This window comes from Penicilliopsis zonata (genome assembly GCF_001890105.1).
Source record: "Penicilliopsis zonata CBS 506.65 unplaced genomic scaffold ASPZOscaffold_1, whole genome shotgun sequence".
Lineage (NCBI taxonomy): Eukaryota > Fungi > Ascomycota > Eurotiomycetes > Eurotiales > Aspergillaceae > Penicilliopsis > Penicilliopsis zonata.
Window position 1 is genome coordinate 2672426 of NW_019208911.1, and position 27963 is coordinate 2700388.

General features: G+C 53.8%; 11 protein-coding genes across 11 annotated transcripts; 7 read left to right on the forward strand and 4 right to left on the reverse strand.

Annotated features, from left to right (window-relative positions):
• Positions 1 to 1135: 1135 nt before the first annotated feature.
• On the forward strand, positions 1136 to 3549 carry ASPZODRAFT_57104 (hypothetical protein; the record flags this gene model as incomplete). The annotated part of the gene is made up of 5 exons (XM_022728659.1): positions 1136 to 1302; positions 1408 to 1506; positions 1583 to 1650; positions 1736 to 3421; positions 3488 to 3549. 5 exons carry the CDS (start codon positions 1136 to 1138, stop codon positions 3547 to 3549), a joined length of 2082 nt encoding a protein of 693 aa, XP_022586003.1.
• Positions 3550 to 4083: 534 nt separating this feature from the next.
• ASPZODRAFT_127572 (hypothetical protein) lies at positions 4084 to 5961 on the forward strand. The gene has a single exon (XM_022721786.1). It carries the CDS (start codon positions 4213 to 4215, stop codon positions 5830 to 5832), a length of 1620 nt encoding a protein of 539 aa, XP_022586004.1. The 5' UTR covers positions 4084 to 4212; the 3' UTR covers positions 5833 to 5961.
• A 201-nt stretch (positions 5962 to 6162) lies between these two features.
• Positions 6163 to 6744, forward strand: ASPZODRAFT_55674 (hypothetical protein; the record flags this gene model as incomplete). The annotated part of the gene is made up of 2 exons (XM_022728554.1): positions 6163 to 6313; positions 6407 to 6744. The coding sequence occupies 2 exons, from the start codon at positions 6163 to 6165 to the stop codon at positions 6742 to 6744; spliced, it is 489 nt and encodes a 162-aa protein (XP_022586005.1).
• Positions 6745 to 7110: 366 nt separating this feature from the next.
• Positions 7111 to 8570, reverse strand: ASPZODRAFT_127575 (hypothetical protein). The gene is made up of 5 exons (XM_022721787.1): positions 8108 to 8570; positions 7940 to 8018; positions 7871 to 7876; positions 7606 to 7797; positions 7111 to 7549 (listed from the first exon to the last, which is right to left on the reverse strand). Exons 1-5 carry the CDS (start codon positions 8140 to 8142, stop codon positions 7262 to 7264), a joined length of 600 nt encoding a protein of 199 aa, XP_022586006.1. The 5' UTR covers positions 8143 to 8570; the 3' UTR covers positions 7111 to 7261.
• Positions 8571 to 9309: 739 nt separating this feature from the next.
• On the forward strand, positions 9310 to 13925 carry ASPZODRAFT_399195 (hypothetical protein). Its single transcript, XM_022728310.1, has 6 exons — positions 9310 to 9338; positions 9428 to 10691; positions 10764 to 11020; positions 11093 to 12746; positions 12810 to 12929; positions 12989 to 13925. The coding sequence occupies exons 2-6, from the start codon at positions 9497 to 9499 to the stop codon at positions 13468 to 13470; spliced, it is 3708 nt and encodes a 1235-aa protein (XP_022586007.1). The 5' UTR covers positions 9310 to 9338; positions 9428 to 9496; the 3' UTR covers positions 13471 to 13925.
• Positions 13875 to 17239, reverse strand: ASPZODRAFT_127578 (hypothetical protein). Its single transcript, XM_022721788.1, has 6 exons — positions 16887 to 17239; positions 16165 to 16802; positions 15582 to 16092; positions 15052 to 15526; positions 14431 to 14979; positions 13875 to 14374 (listed from the first exon to the last, which is right to left on the reverse strand). Exons 1-6 carry the CDS (start codon positions 17021 to 17023, stop codon positions 14057 to 14059), a joined length of 2628 nt encoding a protein of 875 aa, XP_022586008.1. The 5' UTR covers positions 17024 to 17239; the 3' UTR covers positions 13875 to 14056.
• Positions 17240 to 17448: 209 nt separating this feature from the next.
• On the reverse strand, positions 17449 to 18675 carry ASPZODRAFT_127580 (hypothetical protein). Its single transcript, XM_022721789.1, has one exon. The coding sequence runs from the start codon at positions 18288 to 18290 to the stop codon at positions 17817 to 17819; it is 474 nt and encodes a 157-aa protein (XP_022586009.1). The 5' UTR covers positions 18291 to 18675; the 3' UTR covers positions 17449 to 17816.
• Positions 18676 to 19531: 856 nt separating this feature from the next.
• Positions 19532 to 20345, forward strand: ASPZODRAFT_148768 (hypothetical protein; the record flags this gene model as incomplete). Its single annotated transcript, XM_022725414.1, has 2 exons — positions 19532 to 19632; positions 19712 to 20345. The coding sequence occupies 2 exons, from the start codon at positions 19532 to 19534 to the stop codon at positions 20343 to 20345; spliced, it is 735 nt and encodes a 244-aa protein (XP_022586010.1).
• Positions 20346 to 20529: 184 nt separating this feature from the next.
• Positions 20530 to 22180, reverse strand: ASPZODRAFT_399542 (hypothetical protein). The gene is made up of 3 exons (XM_022728311.1): positions 21811 to 22180; positions 20829 to 21707; positions 20530 to 20774 (listed from the first exon to the last, which is right to left on the reverse strand). Exons 1-3 carry the CDS (start codon positions 21847 to 21849, stop codon positions 20715 to 20717), a joined length of 978 nt encoding a protein of 325 aa, XP_022586011.1. The 5' UTR covers positions 21850 to 22180; the 3' UTR covers positions 20530 to 20714.
• A 132-nt stretch (positions 22181 to 22312) lies between these two features.
• On the forward strand, positions 22313 to 24813 carry ASPZODRAFT_127584 (hypothetical protein). The gene is made up of 2 exons (XM_022721790.1): positions 22313 to 23869; positions 23933 to 24813. The coding sequence occupies exons 1-2, from the start codon at positions 22456 to 22458 to the stop codon at positions 24781 to 24783; spliced, it is 2265 nt and encodes a 754-aa protein (XP_022586012.1). The 5' UTR covers positions 22313 to 22455; the 3' UTR covers positions 24784 to 24813.
• Positions 24814 to 25234: 421 nt separating this feature from the next.
• On the forward strand, positions 25235 to 27769 carry ASPZODRAFT_57508 (hypothetical protein; the record flags this gene model as incomplete). Its single annotated transcript, XM_022728688.1, has 3 exons — positions 25235 to 25941; positions 26028 to 26208; positions 26279 to 27769. The coding sequence occupies 3 exons, from the start codon at positions 25235 to 25237 to the stop codon at positions 27767 to 27769; spliced, it is 2379 nt and encodes a 792-aa protein (XP_022586013.1).
• Positions 27770 to 27963: the final 194 nt, after the last annotated feature.

The window sequence follows — 27963 nt, forward strand, 5'->3', positions numbered from 1 at the left end:
CCGAGGTCTTTGGATAGGATCCACGATCTGAGTCCGTCGGGATTGAACCAGGTTGAATGGCCATGTGATTTAGTAGTACGGAGTATGGAGTTCTCTCTACAGTCTACACTACTACTACTCTATTACTATTACTACTACTACTATTACTATTACTCTACTCTACTCTATTACTATTACTGCTACTACTGATACTATACTCTACTACTATTACTCTACTACTAACTATTACTCTACTACTAACTATTACTCTACTCTACTAGTTATTACTACTCCTACTACTACCCTTCTACTCTATTACTATTGCTATTATTACAGGTATCATCTATGTCACCTGGAGACACTGAGCATCATTTATCTTCTTCATACCTACTTGATCTTTTCTCTATGGCTATATTATGCTATTAGTCATCTAGACTCCTACAGCAATGATTTAACTACTACCTATTCCCCTACAGAGCTGTGAGGCATCACCTCATCGGATACGGTCGGATACACGTCCAATTGGAATATCTCGGCCGCAAGGTCAGCAACGGATTTCATACCTCCAATGGGGTAGCAGCGGTTTCTAATAGCCCCTGGCGATGGCTGCTGGCTATTATTATCCTCATCAAGATCTCTGCTCCAGACGCGAATCTCCATATCGAAATGTTGATCGAGTCGGTTAGGATCGGGCTAGACCCAATCGGGTCGCACCGGTGAGTTAAATTCCATGTATGTGTAAGATACCAGGTATGTATTATGTGTAAGATATGTACAGTGTACGATGTGTATGTACATTGTGTATGTACTATATGTATGTGTACAATATACAATGTATTCATGAGATCATATTGAATAGGATCAGAAGCTCCAAGTCACATTCTTCAGCCTCGACAGACTTGCCAGGTCAACTACCTAGGCACACTACATATGCAGTGTCAGAGTCTGTACCAGGTACGTAGTCGGTACGTAGTCGGTACGACGTAACGCCAGTAGAAGAGTCAGGTGACTTTGCGAGTCCAGCCGAGATCGGAGGCAGCGACCCAATTATGGAGGCGAAAGATGCTTTGACTCAAAAGTATTTCCCCCATTTTTTGAACTCCCGTTCCCTTCCCTCTTCCCTTCCAGAATCCCGTCTGGCCTGGTTATCATCGCCATGATGCCGTTGAGACCGTCCAACAGCGCAATGCGTGCTCTGCATTGCCAGAGGTATCTTGCCTCTGCCCGGAGGCCCTTCTCCTCCTCCTTGGCCGCCGCGACGCCGTCCGCCCACCGCTCTATCCAGACGTCGAAACGAAACCAGAGCACTGTGGCTGCTGCTTCGTGAGTGATCCCCTTGGATTGCTTCTTCTCGATTCGAAAAGATATGGGAGGGGAAAAAAAAGGGAAAAGAAAAGGCCACCGCTGACCGATTTTTTGCTGTCGCAGAGATGCTAGACCGAGACCCAGTCCCGCCTTCAACCAGGATCCTCAGCGGAATGAGGCCTCACCGCTGCACAACAGACAGCTCTCGGAGCTCGACGACTCGTACGTCTATGCTGCTGTTTCTTCTTCGACCGTCTAGGGAGCTCAATGGCGCGCTTACACTCTCTTTCGTCTATAGATTTGTCGGTCTGAGCGGTGGCGAAATTTTCCACGAGATGATGCTGAGACTTGGCGTCAAGCATATCTGTGAGTCACGGAGCGGAATTGGGTTGGGGGTTGGGGGATGATGTTTTTTTTTTCTTTTTTTTCTCGCTCTCTAATTCTTCTCTAGTTGGTTACCCTGGTGGTGCCATTCTCCCCGTCTTCGATGCGATCTACAACTCGGAGCACTTCGACTTCATCCTCCCGAGGCACGAGCAAGGTGCCGGTCACATGGCCGAGGGTTATGCCCGTGCTTCTGGCAAGCCGGGGGTCGTCCTCGTCACCTCTGGCCCCGGCGCCACTAATGTCATCACCCCCATGCAGGACGCCCTGTCCGATGGTACCCCCATGGTTGTCTTTACCGGGCAGGTCGCGACCGCCGCCATCGGTACCGACTCCTTCCAGGAAGCCGACGTCGTCGGCATCTCGAGAGCCTGCACCAAGTGGAACGTCATGGTCAAGAACGTCGCCGAGCTGCCCCGTCGCATCCAGGAGGCCTTTGAAATCGCCACCAGCGGCCGCCCCGGCCCCGTCCTCGTCGATCTCCCCAAGGATGTCACCGCCGGCATTCTCCGGAAACCCATCCCCATGAACAGCACCATCCCGGCCCTGCCGAGCGCCGCCACCCTGGCCGCCCGTGAGCTGAGCATGAAGCAGCTCGAGGGAAGCATCGGCCGCATCGCCCGCCTCGTCAACATCGCCAAGAAGCCCATCCTCTACGTCGGCCAGGGCCTGCTCGCCCGCCCCGAGGGCCCCGAACTGCTCAAGGAGCTGGCCGAAAAGGCCTGCATCCCCGTCACCACCACCCTGCAGGGCCTCGGGGGTTTCGACGAGATGGACCCCAAGTCCCTGCACATGCTCGGCATGCACGGCTCCGCCTACGCCAACATGGCCATGCAGGAGGCCGACCTGATCATCGCGCTGGGCGCCCGTTTCGACGACCGGGTCACCCTCAGCATCGCCAAGTTTGCGCCGCAGGCCAAGCAGGCCGCCGCCGAGGGCCGTGGTGGCATCGTTCACTTCGAGATCATGCCCAAGAACATCAACAAGGTGGTCCAGGCCAACGAGGCCGTCGAAGGCGACTGCGCCGATAACCTGCGCCTCCTCCTCCCGCACGTCAAGCCCGTCAAGGAACGCCCCGAGTGGTTCGAGCAGATCAACTACTGGAAGTCGCGCTTCCCCCTGTCCCTCTACGAGCGCCAGACCCCCGAGGGCCCCATCAAGCCCCAGGCCGTCATCGAGAAGCTCAACGAGCTCACCGCCCCCATCAAGGACCGCACCATCATCACCACGGGTGTCGGCCAGCACCAGATGTGGGCCGCCCAGCACTTCCGCTGGCGCCATCCCCGCACCATGATCACCTCGGGCGGTCTGGGCACCATGGGCTACGGTCTGCCCGCCGCCATTGGCGCCAAGGTGGCCCGCCCGGACTGCCTCGTCGTGGACATTGACGGCGACGCCTCCTTCAACATGACCCTCACCGAGCTCTCGACCGCCGCCCAGTTCAACATCGGCGTCAAGATCCTGGTCCTGAACAACGAGGAGCAAGGGATGGTCACCCAGTGGCAGAATCTCTTCTACGAGGATCGCTACGCTCACACCCACCAGAAGAACCCCGATTTCGTCATGCTGTCGCAGTCGATGGGCGTGCCCGCCCAGCGCACCAACAACCCCGCCGAGCTTGAGGAGAAGCTCAAGTGGCTGATTGAGAGCGACGGGCCGGCCCTGCTGGAAGTTTTCACCGACAAGAAGGTCCCCGTCCTGCCCATGGTGCCTGTTGGGTCTGGTCTGCATGAATTCCTTGTTTACGACGAAGGTATTTCCCCTTTCCCCCGACTTGCAAAAAAAAAAAAAAAAATCATCCCACTAACTATTTCATTAGCCAAGGAGAAGGCGAGAAAGGAGCTGATGAAGCAGCGTGGTGTCAAGCATATGAGCCAGTAGTCCCTCGACTTGAATTTTTTTCTAAATAAGTTGGAGGCGGAAAGACTAAAAAAAAAAAAAGGAGAAAAGCTGTTGGAAAAATGAGACGGGATCATAGGTCAAAAACTTCGTCAAAAACTTCCTCGATGAATCCCCTAGCCGGATTTCATCATCATCGTCTTAATTTGCTCATCGATCTGCATCGCACATTCTCACTTTGGGCTGTTTTACTATCTCATGTATATAATATTGGTCGTGCCTGCGTTCTGCCCCCTGGAAGCGCAACGTGTCCGGAACTCAATCCCAGCATCAGTTCAGTTCCTTCCTCTCTCTTCTCCTTCCCCTTCTTCCTCTTCTTCCTCTCTCTTCCTCTGGCATTCGAGAAGTCGATTTAGACTCGGCCGTAAGTCACGTGGCCATATCGCTAGCGTGCTGACGTAAGCCGCTCAACAGCCGCGGTTCGTATCCGAGAGTCCCGATCGGGTCTAGTGGCAACTCGAAGCTCCCTCCAAGCTGACCTCCCCTCCTTGCCAGGCCTTGTTTTCTTCCCCCCCCCCCCCAACCAGACAGTCGTTGAACCCGCGCCCAAAGGCAAGATTCTCCACACGGAAATGCAGTGGTTTGGTTTCCCAAAATAGCATAGCAAGCAGAAAATCACCCGTTGAGTGTGTGTTGGTTCGCAGTATGGCGTCGTTCCCCAGCTTTCCGGCGGGCGGGAGGACTCGGTCGTCCGAAGGCGGCCAGGCTTCAGGGCAGCAACAACAGCAACAGCAGCAGGAGCAGCAGGAGCAGCAGGAGCAGCAGTCGACAAGAGATTCTTCATCGTCTGATTTGGATGGACCGGAGACGGTGGTGTTTAGTCAATCGGCGTCGTTGATCGAGAAGACAAATGAGAATAATACCAATGCCTCAAAAACTACCGGAGCAACCGAAACGATAACGTCAACGCCAAATGGTCATACGGACATGTCGGACGTGGAGCCGCGCAAGTGTTGGATCTGTTACATGGATGAGACGGAGGATACACCGTTGAACGCGGAGTGGCGGTCGCCGTGTCCGTGTGCGTTGACGGCGCACGAGGCGTGTCTTTTAGACTGGCTTGCGGATCTGGAGAGCCCGCGGTCTCGGAAGCGGAACGGCCGCGAGGCGAAGATGCTGTGTCCGCAGTGCAAGGCGGAGATTGTGGTGTCGCGCCCGCGCAGCTACATTGTGGACGTGGTGCGCGCGCTCGAGCGGGTCGCCGGCCGGCTGGTGTTGCCCGGGATGGTGTTCACACTGGCGGGAACGGTGTGGGCGGGCTGCTGCGCCCACGGCGTGTACTCGATGTACTTTGTCTTTGGGGCGGACGAGGCCCGGCGCATCTTCGAGGAGAACGCCGACGGGCCGTGGAGCCCCGGCGTGAACCTGGGCTTACCCTTGATCCCGCTCGTGCTCATCTTCTCGCGCACCCGCTACGCCGAAAGCATGTTGCCCGCCATCCCCGTCCTCTTCTTCGCCATCCAAAACCCTACCCACGAGCCGGACTTTGATCTGTGGCCGCCCACTCCCGCCATGACCTTTGCCGCCCTCCCCTACATGAAAAGCTTCTACACCGCGCTCTACGATCGATTCTTCGGACAACTGGAGAGAAAATGGATTGCCGAAGTCCAGCCTCGAGCCGGCGAGGCCGAACCAGACCCGGCAGCAGCAGCTCAACAGCCACTACAACAGATGGATCTAGGCGGCGACCCCGCCGCCGCCGCCGCCGCCCAGGGAGACAACGGGCAGATTCTCATGGAGATCGACCTCGAGCTTCAGGTCGGCCTGGGACCTGACGACGATGAGCCGCCCGATATCTTCGGGTTGCCCGGTGCAGGCAACCCACACCTCCCGGGGCTCGGGGCCCTGGACGGCCAAAACCTGGCGGCGGGCGCGGGCGGAAACGGACAGAACGGACAGATTCTGGGGCGGCGACAAGACCAGCTCATCCACGAGACCAGCAACCTGGCCGACACCATCCTTGGCGCCCTGGTCTTCCCGGCCATTTCGGCGTCGATGGGCGGCCTCCTGAAATACATCCTGCCCAAGTCCTGGACCACGGCCTCTTCTCTTTCTTCTTCTTCTTCTTCTTCTTCTTCCGTGCTTGAGAGGAGTCGCCCGGGCCTCCTCCAGACCCGATGGGGGCGCACCGTCATCGGCGGCTGTGCCTTTGTCCTCCTCAAGGACGCCCTGGTTCTCTACTGCCGCTGGAAGCTCGCCCAGACGCACCGCAGAAGAAAAATCCTCAACTACGACCGAGCGAAAAAGCAGGTCTCGAGATCGTAGAAGTTTCTTTCGACAGTTTTTTCAACAATAATGAAACATCATATTAGCGGCGATGGGGAACTTTATGGGTGATCTTCTTTCTCTTGTCTACATGACGCCATGACTAGTACAATACCACTTATTCTAGAGTTGTTGTACTCTTCAATAGATATTACGTAGTTACTCTAGGTATTTAGTAGTTACTGCCTACCTACCTAGTAGGTACCTAAAGAGAGGTACGCACCAATAAGATCCCCCGCGCTTAACGCGGCTAGCTCAGAGTTATCCAGAATGACAAGACTCCAAAGACTCACTCCAGAACATCAAACATCAACATCACACACGCCCACCATGCGTCTCTCGCCCGTTCTCGCCTCGCTGGCGAGCGTGTTCCGGATTCCCCTGCGCCCAACCCAATCTCTCGGCCAACCTCTTCCGCGATCGTTTTCGTCCACGCCCTCCATGGCGAAGAAGCAGGCCGCCCCTAAAGACAAGAAAATCAGTAAGCCTTATAAGATCATGATATACGATATAAGAACATGACTATATCAATCCACCCGGTAACTTATTTTCTAATACTTACTCTAATGTCTAGCTATGATTCGTTATTTCCTCTGGCACCCATTAACCCCCCGGCCGCTCCGGTTCTCACGGAACCGATACCTGCGGCACTGGACGATCCACCGCGCGTGGCAGCTGTACACTTCCCAGCAGCGGAGAAAGGGGGAACTGGAGCTGCAGCGGCAGTGGCAGGCGATGTCGGCGGCGTGTGAGGAGCTGCGCACGGGGGCAGGCGATGGGGGGAGGCTGTTCCGCCTGTCGATGAATAAGAAGGGGGTGTTTCGCGATATGTTTCCGATCGAGTATGGGCGTTTGCAGACCGAGACGCCTTCCAAGGAGGGGTGGAATCATGCTTGGAAGCGGATTGAATGATCCTTTCTATCACGTCACGTCTATTTTTATCTCTACTTGTATTATACTGTCATTGAATACATTGAATTGTTGAATTGTTGAATTGAATTGAAACGAGGCTAAGGCTAAAGGCTAGACGCTGTAAGGAATGAAGCATCAGTCGAGGCTCGTTATTGTGAAACACGGTCGTCAAAAAGAGGGAATCGGTCGGTGAAGAAGCAGGCCAAGACAAAAAATGGAATGAAATCCCGAAAGGAACGGCATCGACAAGCTACTCTTGTCGCCCGGATATGTAGACACAAAAGAAAGGGAAAACCGTATTGTGCACGAAGAGAGGGCAGAGGGCAAGAACTCGAAGCGAATAGACTGGCAACAAGGGATAGATAGAAAAAAAAGAAAAAGAAAAAAAAAAAAAAACCTCCAAACGCCGCTGATGCAAGATTTGTCAAATCAAAATTTCCCCCAACCGGACATTGCGAAACAGTTAGGAGAGAGCTTGTCGATATGGATGATACAGGGGGGGGGGGTGTCGAGTCCGTTATAAGACAACACAGCATGAGCTTTTGCGTTTTTCGAATGTGAGGAGAGCAGCACGGGTCGCCGCCTCGAAGACGTCGTCGACCCCTTCGCCCGTCAGCGAAGAGCATTCGAGATACTTCCGGGCGCCGATCTGCGCCCCAATTTCGCTTCCTTCTTTGGACGTGACGAAGCGCAGCGACTTCTTGCGCATCTCCTCCACCGCAAGAGGGTCTTCACGGAGATCCTTTTTCAGCCCGACGAGGATGATGGGAACACCGGGACAACGTTCATTCGCCTCCTCGATCCACTAAATTGTCTTCAGCAACAAAGCGCGTGTATACAGTTGCCAGGATGCCCGCTCACCTTATGTTTGACGTTCTCTAACGAGTCGGGCGTGTCCACGGCAAAGCCAATCAAGATGACGTGCGCTTTTGAATATGCCAGCGGACGCAAGCGTTCGTAGTCTTCCTGTCCAGCAGTATCCCACAGCGCCAACTGCACCGACCGCCCGTCGACTCGGCAATCCGTCACATAGTTTTCGAAAACCGTCGGGACCTGTATCTCACATTATCAATTCGATACTCGCACACGTGAGGTAGCGGAGATGAAGAAGAAAAAAAAGACTGACGTAATGCTAATAAGACGTTAGCAAAGGTCCACCACCACCACCATCATTCAAGGTCGTCGATCAACTCACAGTGGGAAAGTATCCGAGAGTGAAGACACTGAGCAGACTGGTCTTGCCACAAGCACCATCGCCGATGATCACCAATTTCCTAGCAGGCGAGAGAAACCGGAGTCAGCGTGCCCGTTTGACAAGTAGCATCATCCATCTCGCACCCACGCCAGCACCGGGGCGACGTACCTCTTCATCACATTGTCAACCTGTTGTTGCGCCATTCTCACCGACAGCCTGGATTTATCGAATAGCTTATCGAAACAGACAGACACAGCTTCACAGCTCGTTGAGGAACCCCGGGTTAGGCAGCAGCGGGCGGAGACAAGACGTTTTAACCCCTCTGGCGGGCTCTCCCCTTGAATTTTGGATTTTCCTTTTCTTTCGTCCTGTCTCTGTTTACAGCCAGTAGAATAGTTGCCTCAAGAGTCTCGACAAACACCGAATCGATGCGTAGTTAAACACTGGTCGATCAACGAAAACCGCGTGGTGTGAGCGGCGGCAGCGAGGGAACAACAGGGGCGAAACACACGGCGCGGCGGAGGAGGAGCAACAGCAACAGCCAGGGCGAGACGCGGTAAGACGAAGAATAACCAGGAACGGGAAGAGGATGGAAGATAGAGGGAGCGAGAGCGAAGGAAAAAAAAAAAAAAGAGAGAGAGAGAGAGAGAGAGAGAGAGATTAAATGACGATTACGACAACGACGGGTGTTTGTCGGCAGCACTACGGCTGAGGACTTTGTCTCAGGCGTCCACGGAGGGACTGTGCCGCGATACGAGGGGAGCCGCGAGGAGATTTGAATATGGCACCTCCACCACGTCCACGTCGACGGGGAAGCGACGAGACACTGTAGACAGTAGATCTGGAGTCATGAAGAGCTAGCCAGACCCTTCTCTCCCCCTAGACGATTCCTCTCGTGCCTCCTGCTGGGCCAAACAGGCCCCATCGCTCGCTTCCGGCGGCTATCCTGGTGCAGCCAGGGCCAGCAGGACGAACAACCGCCCAGGCACGATCCACCATCCTCCTGCCATCGCCAGACCGTCCGGCGTCCGCTGCCCTGCCCAGAGAAGCCCGCGACCGAAGAGCCTCCCGCCGTGCGTCTCGCTCGCCTTGCCGGCTGCCCCCTCCTCCCAGGCTTCCCAGTGCGTGTCGTTTGGGCCTGCCTCACAGCCTGTGCCTGTTCCGCGTCCGCGGGCGTCTCCCGCCTTGGGGCTTTTTCACCTCCCGGAAACCCACCCCCCTCCATCGCCGAATTCCTCTCCCACCGCTCGCCGACCGACACGAGCAGCACATTTCCCGGTTCTTTTGGGCTTCTGTGCGTGTCCTGCTGCGAGGATCGCTTTGTCTGCCGGCCTGTGGCTTTTATCATTGGTCCGGCCTTGCGTCTTTGTGACTCCCCCTCCCTCTCGTTCCGCCAGTGGTTGGTGATCCTTCTCCGCTGTTTGTTCCCTCTTCTCGCTTCCGAGCTTCTTCTCTGCTAATGCTTACATCTTATATTCGTGCCCTCAGTAGCGGAAATCCGGAAATCCTCTCTGCGAGGACGACGAAATACCACCTTCCCCGCTCCTTACTCTCCAGATGGCTCCCTCTCATGTTCCTAGGGCGACGCCCGCCGCCGCAAAGGCGGAGCGCGCAACGCCCACCACCACTACTCCGGCACATCTAACTAACGGGCAAGCCTCTCCCCCACCCGTCTCGGTCAACCGGAAGAAGCAGAAGCGGAGGCAGAAGCAGGCTGCTCGCCTGGCGGCGGAGCAGCAGCAGCAACCGCCGCCGCCGCCGCCGCAGGTTCACAGCGGGTACATGACCTCGGACGTGGCCCAACAAAACGGGCGGCCTGCCGCCGGTTACGATGTGGACGAGGAGCCCGATGACTATGAGGACGCGGAACCTGACCATCAGGTAAATGGTGACGGATACTACGACGGCGATCACGCGCATCACGGGTTAGCGGCGTCATCCCAGCCACCCACGGGCAAGAAGTCTAAGAAGAAGAGAGGGAAAAAGGGTCGCTCGGGCTCGCAGACGCTGCCGGAAGAAGGCTCAACCCCCCTCTCAACACCATCACTCTCCTTGTCCCATACGCTGCCGCACGCTGCCCCCCCTCCACATGTCGCTCCCCGATCGGCCCCAAAGTCGACAAAGGACCGCAGCATCTGGAATACGTCGACGCAAGAGGAACGGGAAAATATCAAAACGTTCTGGCTCGAGCTGGGTGAAGATGAACGGAGACAGCTAGTCAAGGTAGAAAAGGATGCGGTGCTGAAGAAGATGAAGGAACAGCAGAAACATTCGTGCAGCTGCACGGTCTGTGGCCGGAAGCGCACCGCCATCGAAGAAGAGCTGGAGGTCTTGTATGACGCGTACTACGAAGAGCTCGAACAGTACGCAAATACGAACCAAGGCGTCTTCGATAAGGGCTCCCCAATCGTCCCGCCGCCACGGCTATACCAGCATTCTCTGCGTTCGCCCGGACTCTACACCCGAACACAAGCACAATTCCATCCTTCTCGTGGACGCGTCCAGGAGTTACCCGAGGAGGAGGAGGGTGATCTTGAGGAAGAGTACGACGAAGATGAAGAAGAGGAGGAGGAAGAAGAAGAGGAAGAAGAAGAGGAGGAGGAGGAAGAAGAAGAAGAAGGAGAAGGAGAAGGAGAGGAAGGAATAGAGGGAGAAGAGAATGACGCATATAGTGACGATGGTGTCGAAGACGAGGAAACCCGCGCTGCTCGTGCAGACTTCTTCGCGTTCGGAAACAGTTTGACGGTAAAAGGTACGGACAGAGCCTTCTTCCCCCCCCCGAGTTTTTGCTATATGGCTAACGGCCTCTCTCTCTCTCCCCCAGACGGTATTCTCACAGTGGCAGACGATCTACTCAAAAACGATGGGAAACATTTCATCGATATGATGGAACAGTTGGCCGAACGTCGAATGCAACGCGAGGAAGACACTCAGTACGGTATGGTCGCGGCACATCAATCTCTCCATGCAGGTCATAATCACGGTCCCCTCGACGAAGATGACTACGACGATGAGGAGGAAGAAGAAGAAGACGATGACTACGATAGTCAAGAAGAGGAAGAGTATGAAGATGATGAAATGGTCTGCTCCAGATACCGCCGATTTATTGTTTTCTTTTTCTCTCTCTCGACCCCTGTGCTGACCAATTGTTAGGATGCGATGACCGAGGAACAGCGCATGGAAGAAGGGCGCCGGATGTTCCAGATATTTGCGGCTCGAATGTTCGAACAAAGGGTATTAACGGCGTATCGCGAAAAAGTTGCGGAACAACGGCAGCAGAAGCTGATCGAAGAGCTCATGGAAGAGCAAACGCGAAACGAGCAGCGTTCAGCCAAGAAAGCCCGCGAAGCACAGAAGAAGAAGGACAAGAAAAAGATCCAGCGGCAAGCCAAGGAGGAGGAGAAGGCCCGGCGGGAGGCCGAGAAGGCGGCAGAAGAAGCGGCAGCCAAGGCTGAGCAAGAGAAGAAACTGGAAGAGCAGAGACGAAAGCGCGAAGAACAGCGAAAGAAAAAGGAGGCCGAGAAGAAGGCACAGGAAGAGGAACGGGCTCGCAAAGAGGCCGAGAAGCAACGCCGGCTCAAAGAAGAGAGGGACCGGCAAGCCGAAGCGGAGCGAAAGCAACGCGAACAGAAAGAGCAGGAGAGGAAACGCCGCGAGGAGGCCCGACGAAAGGAGCGAGAGGAACGAGAGTCGCGGGAAAAGAAGGCCAAGGAGGACCGGGAGCGGAGAGCACGAGAGGAACAACAGGCGAAGAAGAAGGACAAGGCCGAGCAAGGATCGAAGGACCGGGATAAACGGGACCCCCCCCATGTTGCACCCCAGCTGGTTCCAACAGCGATCGCCAAACGCACCTCGAATCCGGGGCCTGTCCCCATCCCGTCCGGGCTACAGCACGCCCCGTCGCCTCACTTCCAGGTTGCTACTCCTATCGTCGCAAAGGCCTCTACCCCGGTTCGACCGCGCCAGCACTCCCAGCACGGTTCACACACGTCGTCACCCCGGTCTCAACCGGGGAGCACCGAACCATCGCAGCTATCCATCTCTCCGCGCTCCGTCCCGCTGTCGCAGTCATCAGGCACTTCGAGTGTGACGTCTCTCAAGGGTGCCGCAGCCCAGCAGCCGATCCTATATCACCCACAACCCTCGGCGCCGTTATCACCGCTAGGAGCTGCGGGGCGTATGCATCCTCATGGATTCCCAGCCATCAATGGGCTCCCGTCGAATCCTCCCGGGCTCTCGGGAATGGTCCCTCGGCCACCGCCGATGGGTCATGACCTGCCGATGTACCCGCCGCACACGGGGCCTTTGGTGAACCAGTACCGGGGATTTCCCGCGCCGAATGGAATCCCGATACCCCCGGGAATGAACGGCGCTCGCCCTATACCCTCTGGTCGGGGGGGATTTCCTCTCGAACCCGGCCAGGGACTCCCTTTCCATGGGCAACAAGCGATATCGGGAGCGTTCTCCGCTCAGCCGGGTGTGCATTCCAGACAACCTTCGAGCTCATTTGAACGATCTCCCCTCCAGTCGCACGCTCAACCATTCCCTATCTCCCGCCCAAGCCCCATCAAACGACCATCAAGCAGCGCGCAAGACCAGCAGCACAAGGAAAACGGCCACGCAACGCAGCGAGATGTGGATGATCTGAGTGCGCATCTGGGTAGCAGCGCGCTTCTTGACGATACCGACATTCCGGCTCCATCGAGCCTGTCACAGTCGTTACCAGGCGCCACTGTTGCGGAGCCTTTCCACGGACCAACGCGAGCCAGTTTTGGAGGCCCTTCGCTATTCACAGACCCACTGGGTGGTAAGTCCTATCTCGCTTGGAAGAGACCATTTGGATTAGTCTTGTTTTTCTAACAGTTGAAAGTGGTACCAAAACCTCCAAACTTCTCGATCAGTCCTGGCGTAGGGGGGGCCACCTGGGGGATGCAGATTCCCTTTGGAAGCCCTGCGTTTCCCGGTGCCCCGACGTGGGGAGGGTCAAGTGGTGAGTCAAAATAACCAGTATACTCTGAATTCGGAAGAAGAATCACACTGACCGATCAGGCGGCGGCTGGTCGAACAATGCGTTCGGAACCTCAGGTCACCACCGTGCTCACACATCCCGGCCAGTTGCCATCCGACTACTGGTCATTCAGGCCTGCAAGCAGCTCAACACCATGAGTCCCGGCAAGACAAGCTCTGCGGGCGGTCACTTCCACGACGCCAACCTGGTGCTCCGGCAAGTAGAGCAGCTGCGGCCGTCGAACGAGCCGGCCATCTCCCTCAAAGAGATGCTGGACATCTGCGACACAGAGGGCAACCCGCAGAACGGCGGGGGGTCGTTCCTAGTCCGCGACGACGCAGACGAGGGCAAGTTCGTCAAGTTCGAGCCGGACAGCAACAGCGCCACCCCAGGCCATCACCGCGGCAGCATTGTCCCGGGCGAGATCGGTAGTCCCATCCCGAGCAACAGCTTGCCTGCCTTTGGCGGGATCGGGATGTCTTCAGTACTACGGCAGTTCTCCTCACCCCCGACAGGTTTTTAAAAAGTTGTGGCCGTCTGTCTCACCGATCTCTACAATACGACTTGACTCTTTTAAAGTGTGATTAATCGTGTTGCATACGTCTTGGATGAATTCTCTTCTTCTTCTTCTTCTTCTTCTTCTTCTTCTTCTTCTTCTTTTTCTTCTTCGTCTCCTCTTCTACTCTACTACTTCTCCTTCTTTTTTCTCAAAGCGTCATGTTCATGCTCACCCACGTATGTGTAACCCGCATTTTCTTGGCTTGCTCTCGAGTCTCACGCTTTTTCTATCATGTATGAGTTATGTGCAAACCTCTATGCAGCGATCTCTGGAGAAATACCTTATCCTTGTGATTGAGTAACATATTCCTTTTCCTCTTTCTTTTTTTTATACACCATCATCATAAGTAGATTAGTTATGTAGAGGGTTCACAGTACCAGTTTCCTATATAAGTACTAACTACACAGTGTCTACAAGATTATTTTTTATGTGAACTTTGTATAATAAAGAAAACTCTCTTGTACATTCAATCAAAAAAGGAAAACATAGTATAGGCAGTCAAGGAAGACAAAAAGCAAAGCTAAGAGAGGAGGGGGGAAAAAAAAAAGCGTTACTGCCTCGGATCAGTGACAACCCCTTCATATTCCCTCGAGCGGATATACTCGAGTGTGCGCTGGAAATGGCGCTTAGGGTTCTCCAGGCTTGGGTTCGGCTCGTCCTGGTTTGTCTGCAGGTTCGAATGGATCAGCTCGATCAGGCCGTTGAGATACTTGGTCGTCACCGTCTCGTTCTGCTGGTCAAAGTAGTAGACGTAGCGGTTCAGGATCTCGACAAACAGCTCCACCGACACCGCCGTGTCCATGCACGCATCCGCCACGCGGAGAGCACGCTGCAGGCATTCTAGTACGCGTTTGCCGTCGCGGTAAAGCTGAATGGGATTAGCAAGAAGAGTTCTCTTGTAGGAAAAGAAAAAGTGTAGCTTACATTTTTCGCGTCTTCTTCCCCCCGGTGCGGGTTCTCGATCACCCACCACAGATGGCTTGCCAGGTACACAGCACGGCACTGGTCGGGTTTCTTGAGCAGTTTGCTTCCGTGCAGGGCGGCCTTGGTGATGAGGGTGTCGTAGTTCTCCTTGGAGAAGCCGCGCGTGCCGTGTAGGGCGCCGGCAATGATGCAGACGGCCTGGAACTGGGCGCGCGAGTCGCTAATCGCGTCCTCGTAGATGGTGAATGCCTGTGCAAAGAACTCGTAGCTGAACTCCTCGAAGCCCGTCTGGTCGGCGACCTCGCCGCACATGACGAAGAGACGCAGGGCCAGATCGGCGCACCCGGGGTTCACCCGTTGGTACAGGTTGCTGACGCACTGGTGCATGAAGCGGTAGAGCGCCGATGACTGGGCCTGCCAGTTATCCTCGTAGTGCTCGCGAGACTTCAACCGGCGGGCCAACTGGAGAGACGCCGTGATGATGGCTGGCGTGGTATAGCGGATTCGTTCGTTGCCCTCCGCGTAAGCCTTTCGCGTTGCTTGCAGTAGCTACCATCGAAGGCATATATTAGTTTTCCATCTAGTTTTTTCTAGAAGCAGTTGGCCTTGTTATCCCCTTACCTTGAGTTGCGTGTCATTGTCGGTCCCTCGAATTAGATGAACCAATCGCGCAAGCCACCCCTGCTCTTCGATCGTCTCGTCAGTTTCTCCCCCTCTCCGCTGGGACTGCAGCCCGGGGTAGCCGACGGCCTGTTGCACGCCTTCCTTGATCAGGACCTTGACCGTGAGCAAGACACGATCCAGGTGCTCGGCAGTGGCGATCTGGGTCCTGTTCTTGAGAATGCTACGGATCACCTCGCCGGCGACGGATCGTCGCGTGGGGTAGGACTGCGTGCTGAGCAAGGGGATATAATGCGGCAAGGCGAGGGCCGTGAAGATCGAAACATAGGATCGCAGAGGCGCAACGAGCAGATGAAGAAGGTTTTGTTGAGCAGGAGCGGAATGGAGATCGGCATGGTCGGTGTACTCGGCAGTCTTCTGCGAGGCGAAGTCGAGGATTTGGTCCACATATTCTAACTTTTGAGGGTAAATGTTCCTAGATGAGCCTGTTAGCTTGAGAAATCAAGAGACGAACCGGCCGTCGGTCTTACAATGCAAGGTTGACAAGAGAGACGAGTAGCGCCATGATATCCTGGATTGGCAGCCCGCGGGTCTTGATCAGATTGACGACCTGCTCGTAGAAGATGTCGTATAATTTGACATCGGAGGGGATGCCGGGCTTGGTTCCCGGGGCGCTCCCGTTCGGTGCCTGTTCGGTGTTCGGCTCATGAGGACGCTCTTCGCTGTCTTTTGCCTGTTCCTCTACACCATTTTCCTGGGTGGCACCCGCTTCACCCTCACGGGGAGCCTCAGGCTTGGGCGAGGCCTTGTTAGAGATTTCCAGATCCTGGAGTAACTTGGAGACGGCTTCATCTTCATTCTGCCTTTTCGTGTCTGGATCAAGTGTCGCCTCGGTATCTCGCGCAGCATACGACGACAGGCGATCCATGAGCCCGATCACGATCTTCTTCAGGTCCACATAAGGGTTGAGGCGCGCGATCGCAGAGAGCAACAGGTCCAGGGTATGAAGGTGGAACTCATCCGGGAAGACCTTGGTGATGACTGCCACGAACGGGTCAACATCTCAAACCCAATATGAAAAAAGAAAAAAAGTGGTAAGACTGGTTAGCTTACCTTCCAGAAGGTATTCCTGTGCCAGAATATCGCGACACTGCACCACCTGCTCCAACAAGGCCTGCAGGATGCCCGACTTATACGCCTCCAGATCGACCAATTGGCTGAGGCGGACGACGTTGCTGCCGACGAGTAGCTCCAGCTCGCGTCTCTCCTGCATTCTGCGTTCCCGTTCCCGCGACGGACCCTGGTGCTGCAGCCGGACCCAGAGCTTGTTCATTTCCACGAAATTGGTCAGAACGAAGTTGATCGAATCCTGCAGGTTGCCTTCCGGTCCATCGCCCGTCCCCGTAGGCAGGTAATCTCTTGCCTGTCCGGAGAGGTAGTATCGTAAGAACAGGCCGCGGATTGGGTGTTGCACGCCACGGCTCATCTCCATCATATCCTTCATAATCTCCTTGACGGGGGCATCCTCGACGGACATATAGACCGTGCCCACCGTGATCATCAAGTACAGTCGAGGCACGATGTTTCCGGCATACTGGACGAGCTCATACAGGTCCGCCAGATGGTTGACCGGGTGGTTCTCTTTGAGGTAGACGGAGAGATGTCGCAGCGCATCAAACACCGCCATGTACAATTCGTAATATTGCTTCGGGCCCAAGCTGGGCGTGCGCAGCTCGGAGACCAATGTCGACCTAAACCCAATATGTTGTGGTTAGCAAAGAGAATCGGGCCGTGGTATAGAGAGAGTGGCTGCCTGGAAACAAAAACACACTTACCCGCACTTGAGCGCATCCATTAATTTCCCTGGCGTCTCGAGACATTTTCGCATCATCACCGACTGTTGTCGCACGACCCCCAGTGCCTCTTCGAGCAGGCGGTTCTGGTCCTCGGCGCCAGCCATTGGAGCGGCCATCTCGTAGACCGGGTTGGGTGTGGACGAGGGGGGAGGGGCGCGGAGAGGCGCGGAGAGACGGTCTGCCGGCGGATCAGGAGATCTCCACACCTGGAACACGGGGAGACGGGGTAGTTTACAAGGAGGGAGAGATTGTTTGAAGGGAGAATGTCAATCAGCAAGGAATTCGGGCTGCTGAAAGGCCTTGGAGCAGAGGGCGCGCAAAGAGAAACAATGATGTCGTTCAGGCAATCGCTCTCGTGGCTTGTCCTTGAGGCAGCGCCGGGCACTAAAACCGGTGTCACCGCCCTGAGCCTCTTGGGCAATTGATAGCGATAAGATAGATTGAGATTCAAGAACGATAGTTATTGCTTTTTCTGCTTTTATACTTGTTGAATGCCTGGGTGAATTAATGATTTCTGCGATATGATGCTACGTGGATACTTGCAGGGGGAGGTAATATTGCTTTTTATGCAGGGAAGCGAAACTACCGAAATATACCAGAACTAGAATATCCAACTCAAATCATTCAATCCATTCAATCCATTCAATTCATCAGTCTAATAATTCATTAGTATGTCGTGTCGTCCAGTCTATTCCGAAACACCCATAGTAGAAATCATCATGAACAAGAGGGCAAAGATGTGTACACGAAAACCAAATATCCAAGTCAAAAGTAGACCCCCAGTCAATGTACAATGGCATCTGAACAGTAGCAAAAATAAGGGAGGAAAGAGGGTCATGATTGTCATGTATCGTGACGTTAAATCGCAGAGCAGAAACAGCCGGTATGCCGACTCGGGTCTCCTATTGTCTAGGCAGTCGGCCTCGCCTTCAAAGGATACCTTGATGACTGAGCAGCGGCCTTTTGATCTGGATGAACGAGGCTGTGGGCAGACAAAGGAGCTGAGGTATTCCTCGTATCGCGGCGGAAAGCATGAGGCTGCTCGTCTCCTGGGAACCCGCTGGCTGAAGGATGAGCTGCAGCACTTGAACCCCAAAAGGGCACACGTGAAGACACTGGAGAAGATGTGATGGTGGGGGTTGCAGTTGCAGTTGCCGTCTCCGTAACGTCCACGGTGATCGTTATGGGCGACTGCGTGACGGTAGCCTTGACGGTGGTGGTCTCGACAACTGGTGTGGGCTTGGTCTCGGCACCACCGACGTTCACAACTGCGTATGAGGGCGCCGCTCGTCGCACAAGAGAGCTGCTGTGGACGAGGGGAGCAGCATAAGAGGCGCCCAGGCTGGACAACACGAAGACTGCGGCAGCAGTAGAGAAACGCATGGTCAGGTCAATGGATAAGACTAGTTCAGATAAACAAAATATTGGTCTGAAGGCGATGCAGGACTTGAAATGAGTCTTATGCACTCTGGACGGTAGCAGGTAGATTGAGAGTCAAAGTCCTAAATAAGTCCTTCAGTCGTGCACTCTGTAGTACGTGCATTCTGTAGGGAGAAAATAGAAACACTGGATATATTCAGATCTTTGACCAGCCTCACCAACAGTGGCGATTCTCAGGAGGCTGGGATCAAGCCCAGCCACACCAATTTCAGCAAACCATATCTAGCCAACCCTTAACAATGGTTTCCACTGTAATAAATAGAAGTAGGCTGAGTCGTGAGTCCACTGATTTAGGCTTCACCATTTGCTGTGTAGAGTAGAGTACCGAGGAGAATTGAATTGCATCACGCAAAAGTTTTGTCTGTTGCTGTCGCAATAATGACTCAGCCTCAAAACAACAGCCCAGGTGTGGCTGGTGCTCCACTCTTCCCGCTGTGGCGTCATTTGCATGGCCGTTGCAGTTGCCGATCATCAACGATGACCTCAAGTCATGGAGATTGCCACTACTGCTGTTTCAAAGGGGTTACCGTGACTCCCTCAGAGGAAGTGCTGCGTAGGAGAAAGGGAGAGCTCGAATCTCGGGATTCCAGGCTTCAAGTACTCTCAAGAGCCATAGTGGGCGAGTGACCAGATACCTGCCTTATTCAAGCAAGCCATGCGGAACCACTCAAGATGGTATTCCTTCAATATCAGATCCTCCAGATCTTAGTGACTTGGGCAGTATCCAGTTACCAAGAGCTACTCCATAGAAGCTCTACTACGGAGTAGAAGCCCTACGATCTAAGCACCAACCCTTTTCTGGGCGAAAGATCACGTGACATATATTTTATTGCACTCTCGACCAGGATAGACTTCAAGCGTTGAAACTCGAATGCTAAAGGGAATACAGCTAAGAATTGCTTGTATATAATGCCAACGAGTAAGTAATGCATCGGTACGGAGGTACCTGATAGCTGGTACCTAAAGAAAGTACTTTGGATATCAAAAGCGGAATCAAAGGCGGTGAACCGCCGAATCCGTACGTGTTTCGTTCTCACCGGATCTGGCAAGTTGGCCTTCGTGTTCCGGCAGTCAACATCGCAGTCGCTCGCTTTTTACTTTGTTCGAACCCCTGGACGGATTTTCCTTGCCCCTGTTTATTTCTACCTCTTGATAATTAATATTCTTCTTGCTTCATATTCACCATGGGCGCCCAGAACAAGTACACAGTCATTCTGCCTACATACAATGAACGGAAAAACCTCCCTATCATCTGCTGGTTGCTGGAGAAGATGTTCCGAGAGAAGTGCGTTCGTTGTTCAGTTATGTGTATTTTAGAGTGTGAAAGAAGAAGTTTATACTGATAATGCATTGTCGAACTCTAGCAACCTGAACTGGGAAGTGATTATCGTTGACGATGGATCCCCAGACGGTACTCTCGAGGTCGCGAAACAGCTGCAGAAGGTGTGGGGATCCGACCACATCATTCTCAAACCACGCGCAGGCAAGCTCGGTCTTGGTACGGCTTACGTCCACGGCCTGCAGTTTGCGACTGGCAATTTCGTGATCATCATGGACGCCGACTTCAGTCACCACCCGAAGTTCATCCCCGAAATGATCAGAATCCAGAAGGAGTCGGACGCCGATATCGTCACCGGGACCAGATATGCCAACCGCGATAACGTCAAGGGCGGTGTCTACGGCTGGGATTTGTTCCGCAAGTTCACTTCGCGCACCGCCAACCTGATCGCGGACGTCATGCTGATGCCGGGTGTGAGCGACCTGACGGGAAGCTTCCGCCTCTACAAGAAGAGCGTTCTCGAAAAGGTCATCGGCAGCACCCAAAGCAAGGGCTACAGCTTCCAAATGGAAATGATGGTGCGTGCCAAGGCCATGGGCTACAAGGTCGAAGAATGTCCCATCACCTTTGTGGACCGCCTCTATGGCGAAAGTAAACTCGGGGGGAGTGAAATTGTCGAATACCTCAAGGGTGTTCTTACGTTATGGCTAAAGGTCTAATTATTTCTCTTCCATATTCCACTCTCCTTCCACCTCTTTTTGTCATGTTTCTCTTAGGACGAAGCTCGGCTAGGTCGGGAGAGGCATGTTTGCCCACCCGGATGCCGAGAGTGCCCCTTTCTCCCTTATGGTTTTCTGTTATACCCTCCCCCTACCCACCGGATCACCTCTTTCTTTTAGCCTGCTGGTTTTAAATTCCCTTGATTTTGGATTTTCTGTGCCATCTATTATGTATAGTATGTTGAAAAAAGAATTCCCGAGAGGAGTCTGTCATATCCCAAGGCAGCGACTTACATCAAAAAAAATCCATGCGTTGTCATAGGTAATGAGGAGAAAAAGGCCAGTGGTAGTTGTCTTGCCCAAGCCCGCCTAAATACGAGCCAGATACTCAATGACTTTGTCGACAAGCTCTTGAGTCGGGGCTTCTCCCTCTCCGGAAACGTTGTGGTTCGCGTCTGCAATAACACCACTTCCTTCACCATCCCATTTGTCTCCTGACGCGCTCTCCCATCTCTGCAGGAGTGCCTCTTTGTCCACCCAGTCGGGGACATGTTCGTCTTTGCCCGAATACAACACCAGGAGTTTCGACCGTAACAAGTCACGTTTGGCGATTGCTCCGAACGTCCTTTGCAGCCGTTCGTCAGTCAAATCGGAACTGAAAAGATCGTCCTCGGACGGTTTTTGTGGACTGTCAGGACTAGCCAGGCTGAAAAATCTCCGGCTGCTCAGAGGGGTATCTTCTGGAAAGCCCAGCTTGGCTGTCATGTTCAAGGGGAGCACTGCATTGATGCCGTCGGGAGTGAACGGTTGCCTCCTCGCAAAATCCACGAGCAGGCCGTAATCACCGGCGACTTGGCCTGGTGTGCAGGTGGCTGTACCATTTCGAATCGAGCGCATGAGGGCTTCTCTATCGGAGACAGGGGCTTGAAGGATCGCCCCGTCCACCTCTGGGCGTATCACATGCTCGAGCTTATCTTTGGGTCCCGAGGCTCTGTACGGTGTTGGGTTCTCAGAACACAGATAATGGAGAACGTCCTGGCTGCCGGTGGAGTGGCCCATTATCACGACCTTGCCCGGCTCCGACTCCAACTCCGACTCGGCTTTGTAGTCGCGCACAAACCGAACACACTTGGCGATCTCTTCAATGTCCTTGTCTAAGCTTCCGACACCCCATCCTTTATAAGAGGTTGACAAGAGCACCGAAAAAACAGACCAGTCCGTATCCTCCAGCGCCTTGGCGAGATGCTCCACGTACGGAACCGTACAGAGCCCATCCGTCAGACCTCCGATGAAGAGAAGACTGTTTGGTTTCTTCGCGTCCGAAGAAGATGAAGCGAACTCAAACGCGACTAGCTTAGGGGCCTAGCAGACATGAACATGATTTCTCATCAGTCTTCTTCTTTTCTTATCAGTCAAAAACAGCATAGCTTCATATATATAGTTGATGTCCAAATCCTGTACATACATATTGATGGAGGACCCCGGAATGTGACTTGGAAGACATGTCGCACAGTTCAATAGATGTAAACTGTCGCCTATAGAACTCGAGGGAGAGTGATAAGTAGATTAACAACAGTAAACCCTTCCACCAGTTGTCAATTTAAAGAGGTCGTTCATAGTGTTTATCATATGACGGAGCCCCTTAAGAACAACCCCACCAGAGCATGGCACCATTACAATACATACATGGAATGGTTGCTGCCCATGTTCAGGTTAGGTACCTAAGTCACCATCTGATCTATTTGCTGACCGATGGCTGTAGGAATGATTCTTCGAGTACTAGATGCCTCAGGTGCTAGATGCTAGTTAATATATTTATCTTATATTTATCCTGGTTTTGATATCATGTCGAGTTCGTTTCATACTTGATCCGTATGTAATTTACACGCCGTTCTGCCGCTGGTTGCCGCCAAGCTGCTGGTTTTCCTGGACTGGAGTTCGACAAGCAGAACAATTGCGAGGACGTTGCAGAGGAAACAACCTCTGTGGATGAGCTCTGATTCGAGTAAATCTGTGTTGGAAAAGGCCATGCCTTGATTCTGTTTTTTGATGATTGCTGAATCCGCGCCAAGATTCCTCCATTGCTTACTACCTAGGTAGTAAGTTTAATATGGCACCTGTGCGCAGATCTGGACGTCTTAGCAACGTCAGGACCAAGTATTCCGAGGATCCATTCCTGGATGCAGGGATAAGCGGAGGAGAGTCGGATTCGGCATACTTGTCAGCTTCTGAAACGAAGAAACAGAAGGGGAAGAAGAAGGCGCTACAGGTGGATAGTTCGTCGGATAATGACTTCGTCGCTGTGGAACGTGACGACGACGACGAGTACAATAGTCCCGATGAAGTCAGCGACGAAGGGGATGCCCCTGGTTCAGATTCTGACGCTACTGATGATGATGATAATGACGATATGATTGAGAACGGGGGGAAGCCTTCCATCTCGACCTCTAGATATCACAAGAAAAGGAATCCGGATAGGGCAATTGTACTGGCAGGAACAGATACCCATTCGCGGGGGATTCTAAACCCTATGGAACATGCCGCCAAGCCAATCCACCTCAGGGTGACGTTTGGGACGGATCAGCGGGATCTGCTAGCGATCGTATACTCGCGGGATCGGTGGTTTCGAGGAATCGATTCTGGATTCCCATCACGAGCATCGCTGAATGAGGCCAAATCTCTCCCAGATTACGGATACGGTCTGACCTTCGGCCTTGGCCGCGAAGAGTGGAAGACCGACAGCACGCGGGCCTGGGACTGGTACTACCAGGATCTAGATAATGGCAGACCGAGCAAGAGACAACGCCTGGAGACCATCGCCGAAGGGGAAGCTCGACAGGCTTACCTGCCTCCACCTAAAGCGCAAAAGCATACAGTCATCATTGGACCGGCTGATGAGCAGCGTGTTTTCCGATTAGGGCAACACGAGAGTCTAAACTTCGGTGATGCGTGGGGGGCAAGACAGCCTCAGGCGAAAAAGTCTGGCCCTCGGGTGGAAAGCAAGTCCAGGAAATCGTCTTCAAAAGTCGGCGGGACAGGGAGTACCCCTGTAGCTGAGAGAAAGATACGCGAGGGCTGGATTTTGAATCTAGGAAGCAAAGTCCAGTGTTCAGCGTGGGTTCCAAACCAGAACGGCCTGACTCAGTTTTTAGCGGTTGTGACCCCGGTGTCTAGAGAACAAAGGATAAATCACTCGACAACGTCGGAGTCTAAAGCGGCTCCCGCATTTTCGCCATCTCTGCCAGATCCTGCTGCTTTGCAGATTTGGGCATTCAAGGCCAAAGATGACGGCTCTCTCACAAAGACTATTGATATGAACTTTGAACCTCGACTGCGATTGACACTATGCACCGACTGGGGTGACGTCAGGCGGATAGCATGGTGTCCGATGGCGCGAGAACCGCGAGAGGAAGATGATGAAGATGTTTCAAAGAATGTTGGACTTTTGGCAGGCATTTGGGGAGATGGGAGTGTAAGAGTCTTGGATATCAAAGTTAGTCGGGATCCTCGAGGCTCTGAATTCTGTAAGACTGACTCCTATAAAACCATGACATTCTGTCTCTCTACTGACACCGTTTTTCCTTTAGACAAAGTTGCGTCTCCTATGTTTACCGCCAAGCCCCCATCGACTGTTTGTACTTGCGTCGCATGGTTGTCCCCGAGCGACATTGCTGTCGGCTGCGCCAACGGATTTGTGGCTGTCTGGAGTATTGCTGCGTCTCAAAAATCGACGTCCCATCCGGCTCCCTATGTGTACCGCCAGTTCCATTCGACCTACATTCTGAACATCGCCCCTGCCTACCCTACTCATCCTCACCTGTTAGGGACTACCTCCATGGATGGAGATACCTGTTTGACATCGATTCTCGATCATCAGGTGGACATGGTTCAAACAACTCGAATGCGAATCGGTTCATCACACATTTCGTATTCTCCTTTTCTTCAGTCGTTCTTTTCTAGCGATGAGAACGATTTTGCAAGACTTCTTGCGATGAGACGCTTCTTTACAACCTCTGCAGTCGCACGGCTACCGAGCACCATCTCCGCAATGGCGCCATGTAGCTCCTGGCATCCATCTGCCTTGTTGGGGTGCACTGGCGGGTCCGTCATGGCCACTAACCCGCTACGAAGGCTGTTGCATCCGAAAGAGAAACAGTGGCAACAGACATGGTTCGCCCATGAATGGGTGCCGGGGCATGAAGGTGATGACGACTCTGGCGTCAGTCGGTTCCAGGACGGATTCAAAGCGGACAACATCAGTCTCCTCCGGAATACGCTGGGGGAGCGGAAACTGATTAACGGAACCTCGGTCGTCACTATCTTCGAAGAAGGCACCCACATCACCTCGCTGGCTTGGAATCCCAGCCAGATCTGCGCCGGCTGGGCTTGCGCTGGTATGGGTTGCGGGCTCATTCGAGTGGAGGATCTGGCTATATAGTAATTTACTCTAATGTTCTTTGCATACCACTTATCTGCTATAACTACAAGTAGATAAAAATAACTCTTCCTCTTCACTATAGATACCACTGTTTGGTATTGTTCCATCGTTCTAAACTATTCCATATAAAGCTTAGCGCTAGACCTCGGAAGTCACCGCCTGGACTGCCCAACGTACAACGTCTTCTACCCCAACGCCGCAGGTGTCTTTCCTCGTCCTCCATTGTGATTAGGATAAACGGAGTATATGCATTTGAGACGGTAGTGATAACTGAGGCCTTGGAGCAAAGGGCAGGCATCTCTAGCCGGTTGGACTTTCTTTATACAGCCCCCAACGCAAACCGTGTTTGAAGCTCTTGCTAACCGAGCATCGTTTTTTCCCCAACTCTGAAGCTCCTACAAGAAGGACCTCTCTCTATTTGGATACCTTGGTGTGTTTTTTTTTTGTGACGATGGTGTCGCGTGTGTCGAGGTCTCCGTCAACTCCTTCGGAGGGTGAGATCGTCGAATCGGGATCAGAGACGAAGGCAACTACGTCGCAACCTCCTCTTGAAGGCAGCAAGGTTGACCGTCACACCAGAGACAGCACAGCATCATCTGCGCCCAGATCGCCAGCGTCACGGAATAGCAGGTCGCCCCGCCGGCACAGGTCAAAAACCCGATCCCGTTCCCCCTATCGAGACTCTAGGAATCACAAGCGCCGGCGCGACGATGAGCATGACGACAGATATGGATGGTACGGGTCTCGACGCCCCGGTCCCCGGTACGATGATCGAGACGACTATGATCGTGGCGGTCCGCGTAGGCGAGCAAGGCCTTACTATGATTACGATCGTGAGGAAACTTACACCGGCAGTCTGCGCTATAGCGACGATTACGACCGGCGAAGGGAGAAGCATCCGCGCACGCGGAGTCGCTCGCCGTACCATGAGGTCAGGAAGCCCAAGAGATATGCGGGTGATGACGAACAAGAGCAGAGGAGCGAAGAAGGCCCTGCCTCTCGTGGCATGAGGCGACGCAGGTCTTCCACACCTGAACAGTCAGTGAGCGAGCGAGGAAGCACTCCAACCGTCGCTCAAGATTATAAGCGCAATGCTGAAACTAGAGACCACCAGGTGCAGCAGGCTTCGTCTGACGCCGATTCTCGTGCATTAGACAGGTAGGCGAAGCAAATATCCCATCTGCCCGAAATGAGTGTATATTTTGCTGATTCTGGCTACTTTTTTCTTTCTTGATTTTTTTTAGTACAAATGAGCAACAACCGATCGAGCCGCTTGATGAGGCGGCGCAACTCGAAGCTCGCCGAAAACGACGTGAAGCCATCAGGGCCAAGTACAGAGGCCAGGCTACACCGCTGCGTCTACAAGCGTTGAATATCGGCACAGTTACCGACTCTTCCACGCCTAGTACAGACGTGAATATACCCGTTGAAGCCGCCACAGGTACGCCAAACCAAAAAAAAAAAAAGAATCAAATTGTACTCTCTCAAATTCCAGTCAACTGATTGCTTTTCTGTAGATTCCCCACGCTCTCCGGCTCCGACTCCGACTCAGACTTCTGCAGAATCGTACTTAGATTTCCAGGTTAGTGGAGATGCCGATTTGTTCAATTCCACGGAGGTGGCGGATGGTGTCGACAAAGATGGGCCGTCTGCAGCAGATTACGATCCTACAATGGATATGAAAGAGGAGCACCAAAAGCATGGGAATGGAGCCGGCGTGGACGAGTTGCCTTCGAGCGCATATGACGAGACTCGAACTACGAAGCAGGACCTTCTCCTGCCTGACGCTCCCCCAGCCTCGCTTCCAGCGGACCAGACAAAGGATCCGTACGACATGTTCGCCGAAGACGATGACGATATGTTTGCCGAGGAAACAAAGGGGTCTGCACAACCCGCGCATGCGTCCGCCAAGTCTGCAGTCCCCCAGGCGCAGGAGCTTGACATCAGCATGATGGATAACTGGGACGACCCGGAGGGGTACTACAACGTGCGGCTGGGTGAATTGATCAACGGTCGGTACCATATCCAGCAGAATCTCGGCAAGGGGATGTTCTCATCCGTGGTGCGAGCGATGGACTCGAGGACAAACAAACTCGTTGCGATCAAGATCATCCGACAGAATGACACGATGAAAAAGGCCGGCCTGAAGGAGATTGCGATCCTCCAGCAGCTCCACGAGGCCGACCCAGACGACAAAAGGCACATTATCAAATTCGAGCGTCATTTCGACCACAAGGGCCATCTGTGCATGGTGTTTGAGAGTCTCAGCATGAACCTGCGTGAGGTGCTCAAGAAGTTTGGACGCGACGTCGGGCTGAACCTGCGGGCGATCCGAGCGTACGCCCAACAGATGTTCATCGGGCTCAGCCTGCTACGCAAGTGCAACATCCTGCATGCGGACCTGAAGCCGGACAACCTGCTGGTCAACGAGCAGCGGAATGTGCTGAAGGTGTGCGATCTGGGCTCGGCGTCGCCGGCGTCGGAGAACGAGATCACGCCGTACCTGGTGAGTCGGTTCTACCGGGCGCCGGAGATCATCCTGGGGATCCCGTACGACTACGCGATCGACGTGTGGTCGATCGGGTGCACGCTGTTCGAGCTGTACACAGGCAAGATCCTGTTCACGGGGCGCAACAACAACCAGATGCTGCGGTCGATGATGGAATGCCGGGGCAAGTTCCCGCCCAAGATGCTGCGGCGGGGGTCGCTGATCCACCAGCACTTTGACGAGATGCTCAACTTCCACAGCACGGAGGAGGATAAGGTGACGGGGCGGCTGACGACGCGGGTGCTCGACTTCAAGAAGCCGCCGCGGGACCTCAAGACGCGGCTGATCGGGAAGGGGAGTCGAGGGATGAGCGATGGCGAGGCGAAGGAGCTGGCCCTGTTTGTGGACCTGCTGGACCGGTGCCTCAGCCTCAACCCGGAGAAGCGATGCACGCCCACCGAGGCGTTGAAGCATCCTTTTCTCGCCAAGGCCAGGTAGAGAGAGAGAGAGAGAGTTGGTACAATAGACATCTTTCCGTTGACTCCTAGGAGTACTCTGTAACGATCTGCGAGGTGGCAAGGTACGAGTCAAGCATGTATATGTACTCCATACATCCTAAGTGGTATAGTTACTCTGTCCTCCATACATGTGCTACCGTGCAGGGCGCATTATCCCTGTGCATCTTAAGGCTG

Coding starts and splice junctions, on each gene's coding strand:
- ASPZODRAFT_399542 (XM_022728311.1), bottom strand. CDS start 21,849: ATGTCTTCCAAGTCACATTCCGGGGTCCTCCATCAATAT. Junction 21,708..21,810: donor CCGGGGTCCTCCATCAATAT/GTATGTACAGGA, acceptor CATGTCTGCTAG/GCCCCTAAGCTAGTCGCGTT. Junction 20,775..20,828: donor GCGCGTCAGGAGACAAATGG/GATGGTGAAGGA, acceptor GTTTCCGGAGAG/GGAGAAGCCCCGACTCAAGA.
- ASPZODRAFT_127575 (XM_022721787.1), bottom strand. CDS start 8,142: ATGGCGCAACAACAGGTTGACAATGTGATGAAGAG. Junction 8,019..8,107: donor GTTGACAATGTGATGAAGAG/GTACGTCGCCCC, acceptor CTCGCCTGCTAG/GAAATTGGTGATCATCGGCG. Junction 7,550..7,605: donor TAGAGAACGTCAAACATAAG/GTGAGCGGGCAT, acceptor AAGACAATTTAG/TGGATCGAGGAGGCGAATGA.
- ASPZODRAFT_127580 (XM_022721789.1), bottom strand. CDS start 18,290: ATGCGTTTCTCTACTGCTGCCGCAGTCTTCGTGTTGTCCAGCCTGGGC.
- ASPZODRAFT_127578 (XM_022721788.1), bottom strand. CDS start 17,023: ATGGCCGCTCCAATGGCTGGCGCCGAGGACCAGAACCGCCTGCTCGAA. Junction 14,980..15,051: donor ACAATGACACGCAACTCAAG/GTAAGGGGATAA, acceptor CTTCGATGGTAG/CTACTGCAAGCAACGCGAAA. Junction 14,375..14,430: donor GGGAAGAAGACGCGAAAAAT/GTAAGCTACACT, acceptor AATCCCATTCAG/CTTTACCGCGACGGCAAACG.
- ASPZODRAFT_399195 (XM_022728310.1), top strand. CDS start 9,497: ATGGCTCCCTCTCATGTTCCTAGGGCGACGCCCGCCGCCGCAAAGGCG. Junction 10,692..10,763: donor AAACAGTTTGACGGTAAAAG/GTACGGACAGAG, acceptor TCTCTCCCCCAG/ACGGTATTCTCACAGTGGCA. Junction 12,747..12,809: donor ATTCACAGACCCACTGGGTG/GTAAGTCCTATC, acceptor AACAGTTGAAAG/TGGTACCAAAACCTCCAAAC.
- ASPZODRAFT_127584 (XM_022721790.1), top strand. CDS start 22,456: ATGGCACCTGTGCGCAGATCTGGACGTCTTAGCAACGTCAGGACCAAG. Junction 23,870..23,932: donor TCCTCGAGGCTCTGAATTCT/GTAAGACTGACT, acceptor TTTTTCCTTTAG/ACAAAGTTGCGTCTCCTATG.
- ASPZODRAFT_127572 (XM_022721786.1), top strand. CDS start 4,213: ATGGCGTCGTTCCCCAGCTTTCCGGCGGGCGGGAGGACTCGGTCGTCC.